Source organism: Botryllus schlosseri, chromosome 6, assembly GCF_051294905.1.
Source record: "Botryllus schlosseri isolate E-star chromosome 6, Bs_hap1, whole genome shotgun sequence".
In the NCBI taxonomy this organism is placed as follows: Eukaryota; Metazoa; Chordata; class Ascidiacea; order Stolidobranchia; family Styelidae; genus Botryllus; species Botryllus schlosseri.
Genome location: NC_137241.1, coordinates 10,931,223 through 10,947,436, shown reverse-complemented (window position 1 = coordinate 10,947,436; position 16,214 = coordinate 10,931,223). Strand labels below are relative to the sequence as shown.

At 41.4% G+C, this 16,214-nt stretch overlaps 4 protein-coding genes and 1 long non-coding RNA gene across 5 annotated transcripts; 1 reads left to right on the top strand and 4 right to left on the bottom strand.

Moving 5' to 3' along the window:
- Window positions 1-446: 446 nt before the first annotated feature.
- Window positions 447-1,890, top strand: LOC145440258 (uncharacterized). Its single transcript, XR_013915489.1, has 2 exons — window positions 447-677; window positions 1,698-1,890. It is a non-coding gene; the product is annotated as an uncharacterized LOC145440258 (long non-coding RNA).
- A 2,213-nt stretch (window positions 1,891-4,103) lies between these two features.
- On the bottom strand, window positions 4,104-8,704 carry LOC145440248 (small ribosomal subunit protein bS18m-like). Its single transcript, XM_080317824.1, has 4 exons — window positions 8,434-8,704; window positions 8,301-8,376; window positions 6,648-8,236; window positions 4,104-5,566 (listed from the first exon to the last, which is right to left on the bottom strand). The coding sequence occupies exons 1-3, from the start codon at window positions 8,702-8,704 to the stop codon at window positions 8,110-8,112; spliced, it is 474 nt and encodes a 157-aa protein (XP_080173950.1). The 3' UTR covers window positions 4,104-5,566; window positions 6,648-8,109.
- A 12-nt stretch (window positions 8,705-8,716) lies between these two features.
- LOC145440236 (dynein axonemal assembly factor 4-like) lies at window positions 8,717-10,535 on the bottom strand. The gene has a single exon (XM_080317809.1). It carries the CDS (start codon window positions 10,528-10,530, stop codon window positions 9,241-9,243), a length of 1,290 nt encoding a protein of 429 aa, XP_080173935.1. The 5' UTR covers window positions 10,531-10,535; the 3' UTR covers window positions 8,717-9,240.
- A 506-nt stretch (window positions 10,536-11,041) lies between these two features.
- LOC145440232 (F-box only protein 15-like) lies at window positions 11,042-12,349 on the bottom strand. Its single transcript, XM_080317806.1, has 2 exons — window positions 11,231-12,349; window positions 11,042-11,157 (listed from the first exon to the last, which is right to left on the bottom strand). Exons 1-2 carry the CDS (start codon window positions 12,347-12,349, stop codon window positions 11,155-11,157), a joined length of 1,122 nt encoding a protein of 373 aa, XP_080173932.1. The 3' UTR covers window positions 11,042-11,154.
- Window positions 12,350-13,185: 836 nt separating this feature from the next.
- On the bottom strand, window positions 13,186-15,233 carry LOC145440237 (uncharacterized). The gene has a single exon (XM_080317811.1). It carries the CDS (start codon window positions 15,012-15,014, stop codon window positions 13,767-13,769), a length of 1,248 nt encoding a protein of 415 aa, XP_080173937.1. The 5' UTR covers window positions 15,015-15,233; the 3' UTR covers window positions 13,186-13,766.
- Between the last annotated feature and the right edge of the window lie 981 nt (window positions 15,234-16,214).

Sequence of the window (16,214 nt, the reverse complement as noted above, 5' to 3'; positions counted from 1 at the left end):
ATATATCGAAACACTGGAACTGGTGTTTAGCCGCCATGCTCCTTTGCCATTGAGACGAGAGTAGTAGACGTCCTTTACCTTTTTCCTGCGAATGGCCTTGTGAATTGTTTGATCATGAATTCGTAGCTGCTCGAGCGAACAGTACATTGTGACGCCATACATTTTCCAGACATAGTGGCGTCAGACGTCAGACATATCTGAGCCTGAGCACGTGCGGCTGAATGTTCCGAGATAGATATTATATCGACGCGATGTTTTCGTATTGGATAATAACAAGATGTGTTGCTGTAAGATATTGAGGGTTTCGAAGCCACAGCTTAACTCTAGCTTTAGAATATTGCAGGTGTTGATAGCAGATATTGTAGGTATAGCAGTATCCGAGCTCAAATCTGGCAAGTTATTCTCAGTCCTGTTTCTGACGACGTATGTATTTTCGTTACAGTTTAATGGCGAACAGAAGCTATGGCTTATAAGAATGTATTACATTTTCTGACATTGAACTACACGAAAATGGAAGCGTTATGGCATTATGAATCATGACGACGAATGCTTATGTGATAGAAAGGGATCATTTCGCCTCTCGCTTCTAGCACGATGCCGTGCGATATACATTGGACGTGCGATGCAAAGGAGTATTGCCAGAAAAGTTTGCAATCACGCTGGAAAAGATGATTCAGGTACGAAGTCCTAGGCCAAGGGTATCCGTATCAAACTCAACTTGCGTCGCTGCCCAGATTCAAACTTTCAAACCGCTCGCGGGCCGGATCAGTCAAATCATTCCAAAATGTTACGGTACATCAAAACGCCCGACCTTACTTTTCGCTTAAATATTTTATTATCAATCCTGTATACATTTTGGTATATTACATAACATTCACGATCATATCATATAGATATATTCTAGCAGCACCTTTACTCGCAAACAACGGAAGTTTGGCAAAAATTCAAAGATTGATCGTTTGAATTCAACCGCTTAAACACTGACTCTAACCACGGAATAAGCTGACATATTTGTATGCTCCCTTTGTTTTAATCGTAATCTGCCGTTAACTCATCGTATGCGCTTTGAGGAACACAAGTGATTTAATTGTAAACGCAGACGTTAGAATGTGGCTCATTATTAATCGTCATTCGGGTTTCTCTGTCTGTCTGGGGCCTTAGAGTAGAAGTGATACAGCAGTGCGACCAAATATATTTGAATTGTATTTTTTATAACTATTATATTTTCCATGCGACCTGCATATAACAGTTTTTTTTCACTTCACGAATAACTACTTTTTGGCTCATTTCTTCATAAAAATATGAACTCAGTGTGCACTTTCTGGAGTTTTTGGAATTGGATGTCAGTATCACCAACTTGTTCCTGATGATGAATAGAGTAAAACCATATCACCACTGTCGGATAATTATATCACGGTCTATGATCTTGACATTTGTGGCCTTGCGGGAAGCATTTCTTACAATAATATCTCAACATTTGTTAGAAAATGTGCTGGGTAATACAGGGGTTTTTCAAACTACTCAGAATTGCTTCGCAGGCCGCATGCGGCCTGCTGGCCTTATGTTCGACATCGCTATCCTAGGCCATCATTATGTGAGAAATTGACAAGAATATGAAAAGTCGCAGTATGTCATACTATAGCGTCTCAAAGTTTCCAAATTTTAACGGTGTTGATGACAGCATAATCTTTGTTCAGATTATAGAAGAACCTACATAAGAGCATGGCCCAAAGTACAGTCCTTCAACTGCTGCTGAAGTTTTGATGAAGCCTTCTTCATTCAGGCAGTTGCTGACCGATGATCTCCACAAGAAAGACTGGATTTTCGTCATTATCCACACTTACTTTTTTTTTACGTGTTCCTGCACCAAATAAACCTGATTCAAATTTACTGGTCTCAGGAACGTAAAACTGCTGCAAGGGACCAGACGAGTATATTGATATTACAGCAGATTTCTGTTACCTTAGGATACGGAAATTTTCCGTAAAATTTCCTACGGTCAGCATATGTAAAATCATATTACGGGGAGAGTTATTTCGAATTTACTGGTCTCATCAGCGTAAAACTGCTGCACTGGACTAGACCAGTAACTTGGTATTACAGCCGTTTTCCGTTACATCAGGTAACGGGAATTTTCCGTAAAAATTTTAACAGTCAGTCTTTGTAAAAATAAATTACGGTCAATAATATTTACGGGAAAATATTTTTCAAATTTACTGGTCTCAGAGTCGTAAAACTGCTGCCAGGACCAGACCAGTAATTTGGCATAGAATATTTTTAACAGTGTGGTCATCTAGTAGTTTAGCTTGAAGTTATTATGGAAAAATGGTGATGTACATCACAGGAGAAAATAGAATGTTGTAAACATTTCGAAGTCACCGCGATTGACCATACACATCCAACTTTTTTCCACAATCCCCAGCAAAACATCTCTAAACAGCAAAATGTTTGAATCAGTGGGATATTGGCAATTTAGCATCTAGAGTGAGTCTGCACAGTAGGATGTTTCATCTCAGACGGCCATTGTGTAGATGTGAGCTCTGGAGTTTTACTAGTAATGAAGCGAAACCGCCTCGAGATTTTCCGAATTTAAAGAAATACAAATTAGGTTATCAACTATTTCGAGGCTTCGCGGACCCCGCTTCACGGACCCCCGGTTGAGAACCACTGCCTTAGCTGATACACTTAGCGACGTTTAAAACGTCAATATGTACTTCAGCATTGTGGCATTATGTGGCCCGAGTCGTTGCTAGCTATATCGTGTACAGGTACGGTACATTACTATAGGCTATCACTTCATTGAAATGTAAGGTTTAAATTGGCAATATGACGTCACGAGGTTCACGTTCGCGTTCACACAGAACCTTTCAAAAAGGTTCGCGTTCACACGAACCTGAACCTTTCAGAGGTTCACACCATCCCTAGAAAATAGCATCAAAACTATAATTCTCGTTATTAAATTAACTTTCAGTTGCGAGGAGCGCATATTTTCAGTACTCGAAAAAATCGTATTTTACTACTCGACTCGAATCATTAAAATTAATGCTCGAATCATTGTACCAAGCCCTAGTAATAACGAATACCCGAGGGGTTTGGTTTATCACCCTACGGAGGGCCTGAGACTAATGATTGGCGAAATGCTGTCTTTTGGGCAGAATAGCATTAACGATTGTCTTCTAAGAGAGAGAGAGATATGACATTCTTTTTCGCCTGCACCATCGAGATGCTTTGACGACGGAGTTGTGATACAGACGTGAGGTCATCTAGTTTGCGCCCCCGTTTTTTCTCCTCCATGCTATCCGTGATTGCCGAACACCTAGCAGCGGATACCAATTTTCGAGTCTTCGTTATGACCCGGCCAGGGATCGAACTCACGACCTACCGATCGAGAAGCCGGACGCATAACCATTACACTATCTCACTAACGCTAACAAAATCGGAGACCACTTTCCCAGATTATGACAAGGTCTTGTGCTGCATAACTACAAGTAGTACATCAGGGATATCTATATCCCTGGTAGAAATCTACTTCAGCACTTAGAAAAAAGTAGCAGGCTACTTCGACCGTTACTGACCACGTGACCACATCTGCGTTTCATCTCTTGTAAATGTGCCGCTACCGTGTTAGGATTTTTCTAGTGGGCTCCACAATGTGAAAAAATTTGGAAACCACAGGTCTACGGCATAACCCTGTTAGTAAGAACTGTGATTCTTCGATGTTAGCGTCGCAACCACAACGAACGGAAGGACGTTTTTGCCAGATCAGAAGTTTGTCATGAATGAAACCCTTTCCAACAGTAGCGACTCCATCTGCCAAATTGACTTTTTTGATCATAAATATTCCATCTCGGCATCAAATATAGGGAGAATCAAATATATTTATAATGTCATTCAGTTCAGTTACATTGTTAATTTCCTCATTTGAAAACACTACAACCTCCACACGATGAGATACACAATTAGGCATTTCAGCAACACATCGTGTTCGTTTACTTCGCATTGAACTTGGCCGTCATGCCCTTCACCTCGTGAACTATGAAACATCCATATTGCCTTTTGAATATCCTAGACATTTCCTCTAAATGTAATCTTTCAAACAAAACTTATATGTGGCTACCATAAAAGTATATCGAAAACTTACTTCCGCATTCTCCCAGTTATTCATCAGAATCATTTCAACAGTACTGTGTATTGAACACAGCTATACAAATACATATCAAAACAAAGGAGTAGAAAGGTAATAATCGTGCTTAACCGGAAGTCATAAGAATATATGCAGTCCAGTAGACACACAAGGCCAAAGCATTGCTGCCGAGATAACAAAGGGAGAACGGGAGCCGCGCCTGATAAGAGACATATTTTTCAAATTACATCGTTGTTTCGCATGCAATGTGATACGAAGTTAGACAGATATATCTTATTCCTAGGCCGTAACTGCTGCACATAAAATCCCCAATTGGCGGTGGGGGACAAAGATAATTGCATGGATTAGTCTAGAGTTGTGCAACCTGCGGGTGCCCAGTGCCTACCCGTCATTGCGGCGTTAAGTCGTTTCAACGCTAGGACACACAATACATACGAGCATGCTGCTACGCGAAAGCGCGGCCGAAACCGTTCATGTTCTTATTGATATATTGTTACGCCGAAACGACAGAGGCGGAATTAGTCCTGTCCTTGCAACCGTGCGATGTATCATACGATACGCAAAGGAGAATAACGCACTGTGTGAACAAATGAATTTGGACCGAAACAGCACTAGGTCTTGGGCCCCATAGGGTGATAAACCGAACATATGGGTGACATCACCCCTATCAGGTTAATTTTCTGCCGCGATTCATCAGCAAGGTTGTTTAGTGAGTGAGCATATTCTACCTGAACGCGCGTGATAGTATTCATTTTGTGGGGTTCAGATTGCCACGACAGGAACATTCGGCATCAGCCATTTAGGCGTCTATGGACAATTACACATATTGACATATATGTATGTATATATATCGAAGTTTTCGGTCAGTCTAAGGCAGAGGTCTCAAACACGCGGGCCGCATGCGGCCCGCGGCGACATTGTAGATTTTTAATCATTTGACAATATATAAGTGTCTTATATATCTTTTCAGGTTATAAAGTGAAAATCCCCTCTTAAATTGCTCCGAAAGTCTGAAACTATTCATCAAACTTCACTATCACATCAAATGCAAACGCTACCATGCAGTGGAAGATTCACTATTTCGTCACATTTCCAATTCATGATGACAAAACCTGACCCTTAGACGATTCGTGACTGAAATTTGTGAATTGGACTTGGACACGACCTTTCTTAGAATTACTCAGACTCGGGCTAACTCGATGGCAAAATGAAAATGACTCGAGTGGACTCGGAGTGACGCGGAATGCCGTGCATTTGTTAGAACCATGGACGCAACAAACTAATCGCGTATCAAGGGAACAGTAATAGATCTGAAGGTCGCAGCTTGGTAATTCGCTAACTAAGCAAGTAGTTATGGCAACCATTGGCAATCTGTTAGTTATACATTTTTGGTCGCTAAACCATGTTATTAAGGCCACTTAACTCTTTCGACGCCGAGCTAATTTTGACGATTGTCTTCAAAACGCCGCGATTTTCACCAAATAACCCCAATTTCAACCGATCGTAACTTCGTCGCTACCTTAGCTACCGAGACGTACCTACGTCCGTATTGTAGCTGCAAACGATCTCTATCTAATGATGCGTAACGTGCCTTGATTGATCCTGTCGTGTTGCTAGGACAGGCTTCGGTACGAACTGAAGTTTGGCTGATTTCAGGCGCGCTGCTGCCAAGGTATGGATTTTGTTGGTGTTTCTATGGTACTTATAGATTAGCTGTGACGTTGTAAATTTCACAGAATATTCTCATTATATTATATATTGATAATATATTATCCTTAAATCGTTAATTCCTTTTCGATGACAATGCGGAGGTTTAGAACCTTCGTGAAATACTGCTGCCGACACGATCTTCGGCCGTCGATGCTTCAAAGTTGTCATTGTGACGTCAAATCAGCAATAATGGCTCGAAATTTTGACTTCTGCTAGTACCGGTACTCAAGTTTGTTTTTCAGGCGCAGTAACATACCGCCGGAGCTCATTTGTGTACGATTACAAGCATCGATCTGCACAAAAACATCATTATTTGTCACCGTTGAGTCCTCGTCATCTCCCGATGCAATTTTACGTTTGTAAAACTTGATTAAATTCGTATATATTGGTGTGAAGTCTGTGTTGTCGCAGTACATGTACTGCCTTGGTGGCTTCAGTGGATCCGTATATTAACTTAACGCGCGATGTGTCGCTAAAGATTGGTGATAATGATGTAAAATGTCTTTAGGTATTGGCATCTGTTGAAAATCATTACCGTCGTTGAAATATAAAACAAATAAAGTTACTATTCCGCACAGGTAATCGAGCGAAATTGCCTCTCAGTAGCTAGTCTTGAATTTTGAATTCATTACCGCACAATGCCCAGACTGGCATGAACGCAAAACGGCATGTCAGATTTTCGAGACAAAAATACGCTCTCTCGATTTAGCGAACATATGGGGATACGCGGCGTTTTGAAGACAATCGGCAGCGAACATATGGGGATACGCGGCGTCGAAAGAGTTGAAGGTACCGGGCGGAGTATCGTAATGGTACGCTCCAACGATGTAACAACGATGGGCCGTTTGGCGCTCCGACATTTCAATCACTAGGACACACTCATTAATATCTTCATGTTAAATTTATATTTTTTCTGCTCCTATATTTGAAGATATTTGGCCATGAGATTAATAGCCTAATTATCAAAAGTATACCCGAATGCTGGATTGGAATTACAATGCTCAACCTAAATATGTTTTGATATCAGATCAGTCTCTATTATCAATCTGTTAAATTCAAAATATTCATAGTAGCTGCAAAATTATAACCAATGTTCCCTCTAATTTTTGACGCGTCTGCGCACACTCACCAACTCACTGCGCAAACCCTTAGAAAAGAGTGCGTAACGACTAAAAAAAATGTCATCACTTCTGATTTTTTGTGCGCAACTTAGATTTTCTGTGCGCAGAGACTGTGTCAGCACTGCGCATTTGCGCACGTGCGCAGCTTAGAGGGAACATTGATTATAACCCGATAGCTTTTTTGTCCACCCACATGGTGTCTATATATTATAATTAATATATATCAATTCTATTCAAATAGGTATAAGTGTGATGATTCTTTTCGTGCCAGGCCTAAATTGATACATGGGTAAATCACATTTTGACGATGTGTGTTTACTGTCAGTCTGCTGGATCGGCTCACTTTCAATAGGACAATTCATTCCCGCCAAATAAGGCCTACTTGCAAAGACATAGAATACCCCTATAAATGCTGCGGCCAGCGGCGTCGTCAAAACTGGCCCGCGAGCACATTTGAGTTTGAGACCTCTGGTCTAAGGGCAGTCCTTTTCGGCCAAGGTTTTCTCGCTGCCAATCGTTCTGGCACACTTCTTGGAGTCGCATGTTACGTGGCCTATCTTGGATTCTTGGTGCGTCGTGGCGCGGTCACGGCCGACGCCTGAATGCCACTTTCTATAAATCATGCGTATTTTTTTCTTGGGGAAAGAATGTCCAATAATTAAGATATTCGTCAACATTAAATCGCGCATAGCGCAAAAAAAAGTGCGCATTGCGCAAAAAAATACTCTATAATTTATGATAATTCACTGAATAATTTTGGGCCGGGCAAAACGGGAGTCGAGTCAAAGTGATGACCTTTTTTACCGTAAAAAGGTGGGTAAATAGGGACGCAAAACCTTCATTTCATATGTGGCAGGACCAAGGCCAGCGTTTTTTTTGGGGGGGGAGGCTGCCAAAGTACCGTCACAACCCTCCATAGATATTCCGTATTATTAAAACACCCTGGTCTTAGATATCTATAAATTGAAAGAATGGTAAGAGTATATTATGAAGAAGAGTGAAAACAAATGATATCGGGTTCGTAACCATACAAAGTTCACTGTTTAGCGCCAGCAGGTGAGCACCGTTAGCAGCCTAATTGCTTTGGCACATCGCTCTAACACCATTCTCATAACAAAATTGGTCAAATCGACGTCACGCATTCGAAGAATCTTCAATTGGCTTCTTGCTTGGCAAAGACTTGGAGCCTGACCTTGATATGCGACTATGAAATACTGTTCCAGTGATATCAGGATCTTCAAGAAACGTCGTCTCCTTTGTCCTGAAAATTTGCGGTTTACCAGTAATGTCATTATATAGTATAAAGTTTTTTTATCATAACAAACCTGAAAGCCATGTAACCTGCCCTCTGAGATAGTTTGATGTTTTTTAAAATGATATCATATTTCGCGTCGCATAAGCCTGAAATACAAAAATCTTAGTCAACTTGACAGATGCAATGAATGGTAGTTGACAAACCGCTTAATTTCTGTGTGACTGGCAAGCCTGTGTATGATGAAACGAACTGGGAAAGAAGTTGAACATTTTTGTAGTCCACTCTAACTCCGCACAGGAAACATCTCTTTGTCAACGGTTTAAATGGATCTTCCATGTCAACAGGCATGTCTTCATCAATGTTTGATCTGATAGTTGAAGGTGCCGTGGAAGCACCTCTCATAATCCCCATCACTCGGCGCGCAATACCATGCCTATTTTGAAGAATCGAATATCTACAAAAAATATTGGCCATCGTGCAAAATACCTACAAAAATATCAAATATAGATCAATTCATTGAACTACAGCACAAGTAGAAACAGTGCAAAAAAATATGTAGGAATAAGTTTCTACCAAAGCAAAATATGTCGAAAAGAAGTGATACAGTGAGTAAACATAGAGGCCACTACATGAAATTTTCAAGTCAACACAGTACCATCGAAAGAGATTCCAAAAGAAATTTACATACCGTATGACAATCTACAGCTGTGCAGTACAAAGTACAAAATATCAAAATGTACTGTAGTATGAATATGATATCAGTCGAAAATAATGGTTACATGACTTGCATCATACACGCGGATTCTTGCACCATACGTCAGTTATCCATAATAATAAGTAAATCTATATAATGTTGGTGTGTTATGAAGCCACTCGGTTCGGATGGTACTATCCACTGTATTTTGGAGACTTCCCTGATGGATTTGGGGAAAAATGAATATCAGGAGAGCAGCAGAGTGACAATGTTTGAAATCGCACCATTAGGGAATGTTGTAAAATTAAGGTGTTCATTAGGCATTTACAGAAGACACCACACACGCATTGCCATCTCCCTTTTCAATGATATCCTTGATATTCCTGGCGTCCGTTTGGAGCGATTCATTCCCAGGGTCTATTTCCAAAGCTGCGTTATAATCCAACAGCCCTTCGGCGTACATCTCCAATTCACAAAAGGCAGTTCCACGGCGTATATGGGCTTTCAATCGCGCTTTCGCATTAGCAGGCACCGGGGGTTGTAACAAATCATACGCGGACGAACAGTCTTCGATGCACTTGTAGAAATTTCTTAGCTTTAGGTGGCAAGCGGCTCGGTTCAGATACAGGGCATGCATTTTGGGCCTGAGCCTGATTGCCAGATTATAAGCGTTGACGGCTGCGAGATAGTTCCCGCTTCCAAACAGTTTGTTACCTTTGTCTTTGAGCCACTCCGGGTCTTTTTCGTGTTCCTCCAGGTCAGGGTCGTCGAGCTCTTTGGTCTTTCTAGCGTCTGCCTGTTTTTGAAGCCACTCCTCTTCCTCTAAGGTTTTCGATTCTCTCATCGGAGTGGGGAAAACGCGTGGAGTGAACTTAAACTTGATATTTCCCACTTGTCTCGGTTGGCTCCTTGAAGGAACCTGTTGTTCATTATCACTGTACGTATCGTAATCGAACGATTCTTCATCTTGTGAGAAAATATTTTGATTCGTTTTTCTTTTACTTTGTGGAGGTGACGACGTGTCGCTATTTTTGTCAGGAAGTTTGAAATTATTGTCAATCTGCTCTTCAAGTAACTTCATTTTCTGATTCTGTTCTTCCAATCGTTTTTTCTCTTTCCATTCTTCCATATCCTTCACCATTCTCACACGTTCCGACTCTTTAGCGTTCTCGATCCTAGATTTTTCTTCCTCTTCCAGTTTCATCATTTGTTTCACCGTGTATCGTCTGTTGTCGGACTTGGCCTTCGCATCTTTTTTCTGAGACTCCTCCGCCTTCTTCTGGAGATATTCGACCACTTCTAGCTTGTGTTTCAGCATATATGCTTTATCATCAGATTTATCAGACTTTAGTCGCCCCCACACTCCCGGATCCATTTTTACGAGGTTGAATTCGACCGATCCGTCACGAACCTTTGCAACGCTCTTGTCATCGTCGATCTCGTCGTGGAGCAGAATTTCAAATAAAAATGGAGGATAATTCGCCTTCAGGTATCGATTAGTGCATGTCAAACCAACATTTGTCCGTTTAACACCCTTTAATGGAACCGTGACGTGGACTGAATCATTAGATTCGGACCAAGTATAATCATTCACTAGAATAGGCATTCTGTGTGATGCCGGTATTGCTGTTGAAAGGAAATGAACAGTGCTCAATCAAAATAATCTTTAAAATCACCATATATGTGGCATTATGATATAATCATAAATATAAAAAAGTATAGCCTATATCAATAAATCTGTCATATTCAATACAAATATCCATTGAAATGTGCAAAAACAGCAATGTAGGCTACATTTTGCTAAGTTGGAATACTAAAGTAGGCATGATGAATCATTCAACATCACAACAATATAAAGAGACTGAGTCGTCAATTGATGTTTGCACAGTGTTATGAATGTGGTTGTAGCAGTACAATAAACCGGCTAGTGCAGTAGGCTACTAAGCATGAAATGTAAATGAAAAAAATCACAAGGAACTAGTAGATGAGATTAAGTTCATCCGTAGCCTACTTCAATAAAGTGAATTAGGCATGAATTGATGTTATGGTCTTGTCTTGATCAGTAGTTAGTAGTTGGTACCAAACCATGAATTGATAAACTTGGTGAAAAATGTCACCTCCAGCACATCGAGAAAGTATCCATTGTCATCATTAGAAAATCGATCTTGTGAGTCATGCTTCCTGAACAGCATTGAGGAACTTCCGACAGATTCATCTACACATGATAAAGTCACTGCAGATAGGTTCGAGGACTGCATAAATGCTCCATCATTTCTTAATAATTCACATTCAACAGGCTGGCTTACATGACAGATTACATCTTGATTGAAGTCTATAGCAGTGAACGTCAGAAGTGCCATATTTTTTAACTCTCCCTTGAAGAGGTCAGTGCGCCATTTCAGGTTGACATCATTAAACGAAGGCATGTGTAAGGAGCTCTTGCTTCTGTATGAAATTAACGAAGCATTTTTAGTTATATCCATAGCATCACTGCTTACACTACACATGAATATTTCCTCAAAACCTGTGACAACTTGAAATCGAAACTCATACCCTTGTAAACCATACAGCCGTGATACATCATCCAGTTTTGTCATATGGGGTTCATTGAAAATAGTTTTTGAAGTCGATAATAGGCATTTATTCATTAACTGATATGTGTGCAAAGAAGCCGTAATGAAGGCAATGTCGTCAGTCTTTTTCCATAACCCGATCATTACTCCGCTTTTCAAACAATAACAACACACTTCATCAAAATTACATACTTGGTAGCGAGAACTATCAGAGATCCTAATGTCTGACAACACGAGGCATCTTTGCCGAGGTCCATTTACCAACATCTTACCATTATGTCCGATCAAAATTGGACTGAGAGAGAATATTTCGATCTTACATACGTTCCTTAGAGTTGGGAACTCTTTTAAACTGTACCAGTGCACTGTTAGGGCATATGGATTACAGACTTTAGACCTTTCCATGTAGTTGTGAACAGTGCCATTTACAGTCGTCAGGGATACTTGAAATTTATTGCCCAATCGTGGAATTTCAGAGGCAACACTGGTGTATGCGCTAGACTTCGTTGACTTCCTGAATTTAATGTTTCTTTTTTTCTTGGCATGCTGTATGAACCTACTCTTCCAATATTTCTCTGGCACATCCAGAGGACAGTGAGGTTGCTTTTCGCTAAAATAGTGGATATAGTTTTTTTTCCAAATGAGATTATCATTAGCAATCAGTTCCCATCTTCGACAAATTGTAGCACAATTGAGTAACGATTTCACATCCAAGAAGTTGAATATTTTATGCATAATCTCAGTCGGTAGTAGCTCATTAGGCTTGCTGTGAGAAACAGGCCTCATAAATCGTACTGCATCTTTTGAAGATATCTTGCCACCAGCAAATGTACGTCCCGAATTCCTGCGCATCTTGGGTTCCGGCCAGTCAAAAGCTAACTATCAGTGACACTGTATATAACTAACCTGATATGAACAAAAATAGTCCGTGAATACCAACAGTTACCTTTTAAGAAAATCCAAACAGAGATACCACAATCACAGATAGAAATGAAAATATCAACCTACAAACATTCATGACAACGCTTCCAAATTCATGATCGGTTTACCAGTGAAGAGATTGGTAGTATCATGAAGTCAAGTCAACTCAAACCTTTATTCCATCTACATTCTACATGGATTACAGCTAGAATTGTTTGTAAGCAACAAGCTCTTAGAATACTCAAATAACACTCAACCAGCAAGTAAACCAAAATTGGGAAGACCTGTGTAAGATGATTCAGACGTGTAATGAATTTACCAATTTAGTACGAGTTAGCCATAATTCATAAACATCTGAACAGTAAAGCATAACTAAGAATTCCCACAAACATCTAACACCAATTAATTTACATCGAGCGCACCAGGCAAAATAAGGCCATCAAAAACTGCAACGACATGTCTTTTTTTTACCAAGTTAATATAAAATAACTGGGTTGAAGCTGTGAGCAGCTTGCTAACGATTGCAGTCTTACGTCATTTCGAGTCCATGGTCACTGGTCAGTTATCAGAATACCGACTTGATCTTTGCCTCAGTAAATTTTTGTGCCAATACATCAGCTGTTAGGCTGATGTATAAAATCGGTTTCCATGCCACGTGCACATAATATCTCACCAACCTATAGGTATGGAGATTCCTCTTCAGCAAAGGTTATAGTTCAACATTTGCTTTTTGGTGTAAAGGCTGCACTACTAGCCCTCAAACAGACTTCGATAAAGGCGTTTCTGTATTTTTCAAGACAGAGTAGCAGTAAAAGATATTGGGTCACACTGACATGCAACCGGCACAGTAGCTTTCACACTATGTAATGGAAAAGAAAACTTGTGATCGAACGATTTGAATCAAACCAATTCAGGTTTGCATACAAGATCAGAACTACGAATACAAGAACTGCACTCAATTCACGTCATTGATACCATCACCCTTCCATCGTTTATGGTAACGACACAAAACTCCTCAAATCTCAAAATTTGCAGTAACGCATCATAGTCAGGTGAGTAGTTTTGCTGATTTTGAATCGTGCGGCAAGGAACGTAACCGCCTGCATGCAAATGTAGGATGGTTATAATCACGTCCTATCCCAGACTGGGTATACCAGCGGTCATCGAGCAAGGGATAAAACATAACTTAGTCGACGTAAAAACGAAGTTGGACGTAAAAAGAAAACTATTCGACACATCTACGCTGCGGTGCCAGCTTCGAAATCAATAATCACGCAATTCATTTTGTTCAGTCCAAATTCGGGTATTTAACACAGATTGTTCATAATGGACTGTTCTCGCTCGGGATTCAGCCCAGTGTCGGGAATTCCTGTTCGTTTTGAACATCCGGCATGTACTGACGCTGGCCACGATCGCCGCCGCCGCTGTATCGTCCGCCACCTCGACCTCTACCGCCACGGCCCCGGTCCATGCCCCCACGTCCGCGTCCCCGGCCTCCAAATCCTCTCGCATTGTCTCCGAACTGAATATTGACGCTGACCTGTGGTCTCGTTTGCCGCCTGTGTTGCTCGTCCGATGCCATGTCACGTTTGCCTTCGGTTTTAGTGTTGACTTTACGCAACACTTTCAGGCCCTTCCATTTTTCTTGGTCTTCACCTTCTCCCGGTTTGCGGATGTTGAACGATGGTTTCATTTGGTTTTCTTGCTTGGCTCTCCATTCATCGAGTGTCATTTCCGCGGGTTCGTCAGCTTTGGGTTCCTTATCTTCGTCGCCAGCGCCTTCTTCCTCGGGCTTTTCGGTTTTTTCCGTTTCCTCACTTTCGGCCGGTTCGGTCCAAGTGCCAACCGGCTCGACCTCCCTGCTTTCTTCAATTTCATTACCCGGCGTGCCCCAATTTCTGGGACCGGCCCCATCTCGCTTGTCGGTGGCTTTGACACTCGTTCTATCACTGCCGCTTCTTCTGTCGAATTCGCGTTTACCTCGGTCGTCACGTCCGTCGTTGCGATACCCTCCGAAATTCCTACTCTGTCCGCGGTTGTTTCCAAAACCTCCCCGCGATCCACGGTATCTTTCAGCACGGTCTTTTCTTGGGCCATAATCATTACCAGCAGGGCGACCGAAGCCTCCATCCGTTTTCACTTGTTGATCAAATCCTTCTCCGCGGGTATTTCCATGGTCAGTTCTTTGTTCACGATCATTACGCCTTCTTGGCGGTCTGCGGTTTTCATCACCTTCACCGAAGTTTTGTCTGTCCCTCGGTGGTCGGCGGTTATTGCCGCGCGCCGGCCCATCAGTACGTTCCGATTGCTGCCTGGGAGGTTTTGTGGATTTCTGAGTGTTGTTGTTTGTTTCCTTACGAGCAGGGATGTTGGACTCCTTGTTCTCCTGGAATCGCGCAGGTTTTTTTTGGTTCTTCCCCTTACTAGCAAGGGACTGTTTCTTCTTCTTGGCTTCCTCAGCCGCCCGTTTTTTCTCGTCCTCAAGATTTTTCAGGGTGTCTAAAGGATCGTAATCTTCGGCCGCGTCGTCATCGTCTCCGCCGATGTCGAACCGATTGGTGACATTGACGCTGTAAATATCCTGAATTCCAGGCATTTCGTATTCACCAAAATCTCTTCACGTTGCACAACAATATATAGGGACTAGCAAGACACGCCAAACCAACCGAATGTCTTAGCTGCACAGCAACAAACGTCTCTCCGACAATATCACGGCTGCAAAAACGTGCTCGCTTACTGGCGCCACTGGCAGTCCGGTTGGGTTTGGAATTTGCAGGTTGTCTAAAATCTAATTATATGGTCTTTATTTTGATTCTTAAATTTAAAACTCATCTGGTAAATAAATTTAATTTATTCAAAGACTCAAAACAAGCTTATGTGCGATGGGAACTTATGTTAGGATTTGTTGGTTACCATGGCACATGGCCATTATGGCTCATGACGATACGATCTGAAGTGACAATCATCGATCTACTGCGCTCAGCGATACGTAAACCCGAAAATCATTTTCCGGTTATATAAAATATGCTTTTTGTAACCGAGAATGGGTGCAGAAGAACTGTTTATACTCTACTGTGAAATATTTTTGCGCATATGTTATATGTATAACCATTTGAGGTGTTCGTCCCGTGGTCAATGTCATTATCGAATGTGACTAATGTCATTAGCCATATAAAACCCACACACTCACAGCATATCTCTCCCTTGGTTATTACATAATGACGCGAAATGGAAAAATAACGAGATATTTTCGTCAGTCAGTAGCAATATTTCGCACGATAACGCGGATGCTACGAAATACATGTCGGAGGCAATTCCAATAATGGTTTCAAATTTCTCGTGGTTGCTAGACGGGTATCGATGCGTGGTGGTGTTACACGAGAACACAATAGGGTGAAATCATTATAAGACTCACAACAACCTTTTGAATGGCGTTAACAGCGTTTACATTCGTAATAAAAATAGGAAAATCCACTCCTACCGGAGGGTCTTCTACACAGTAGGCCGTCTGAATGTTGAGATATAATTGACCCATACGCAGATTGTTCCTAAACAAAGGTACATTGAATTCGCTATTGTGAGTCAGCCTTGACAAAATTTAGGCAACACAGGCTTACAGATATATCGTAATTCAGGAACGAACGTGATTGTCAGGACCCTCTGGTATGGTGTCTTGTAAAGAATTAGCCTGGGATTCGTTGCTCATGTATATGGCGGCATATTAGAACAAAGCGTGTTTATATAGCTATAGTCAGTTTGTAGATTTTTGCGCAGCTGTCAGTCATGTAAATCGCGC

Coding starts and splice junctions, on each gene's coding strand:
- LOC145440237 (XM_080317811.1), bottom strand. CDS start 15,014: ATGCCTGGAATTCAGGATATTTACAGCGTCAATGTCACCAATCGGTTC.
- LOC145440236 (XM_080317809.1), bottom strand. CDS start 10,530: ATGCCTATTCTAGTGAATGATTATACTTGGTCCGAATCTAATGATTCA.
- LOC145440248 (XM_080317824.1), bottom strand. CDS start 8,704: ATGGCCAATATTTTTTGTAGATATTCGATTCTTCAAAATAGGCATGGT. Junction 8,377..8,433: donor AGTCACACAGAAATTAAGCG/GTTTGTCAACTA, acceptor TTTGTATTTCAG/GCTTATGCGACGCGAAATAT. Junction 8,237..8,300: donor GCAGGTTACATGGCTTTCAG/GTTTGTTATGAT, acceptor GCAAATTTTCAG/GACAAAGGAGACGACGTTTC.
- LOC145440232 (XM_080317806.1), bottom strand. CDS start 12,349: ATGCGCAGGAATTCGGGACGTACATTTGCTGGTGGCAAGATATCTTCA.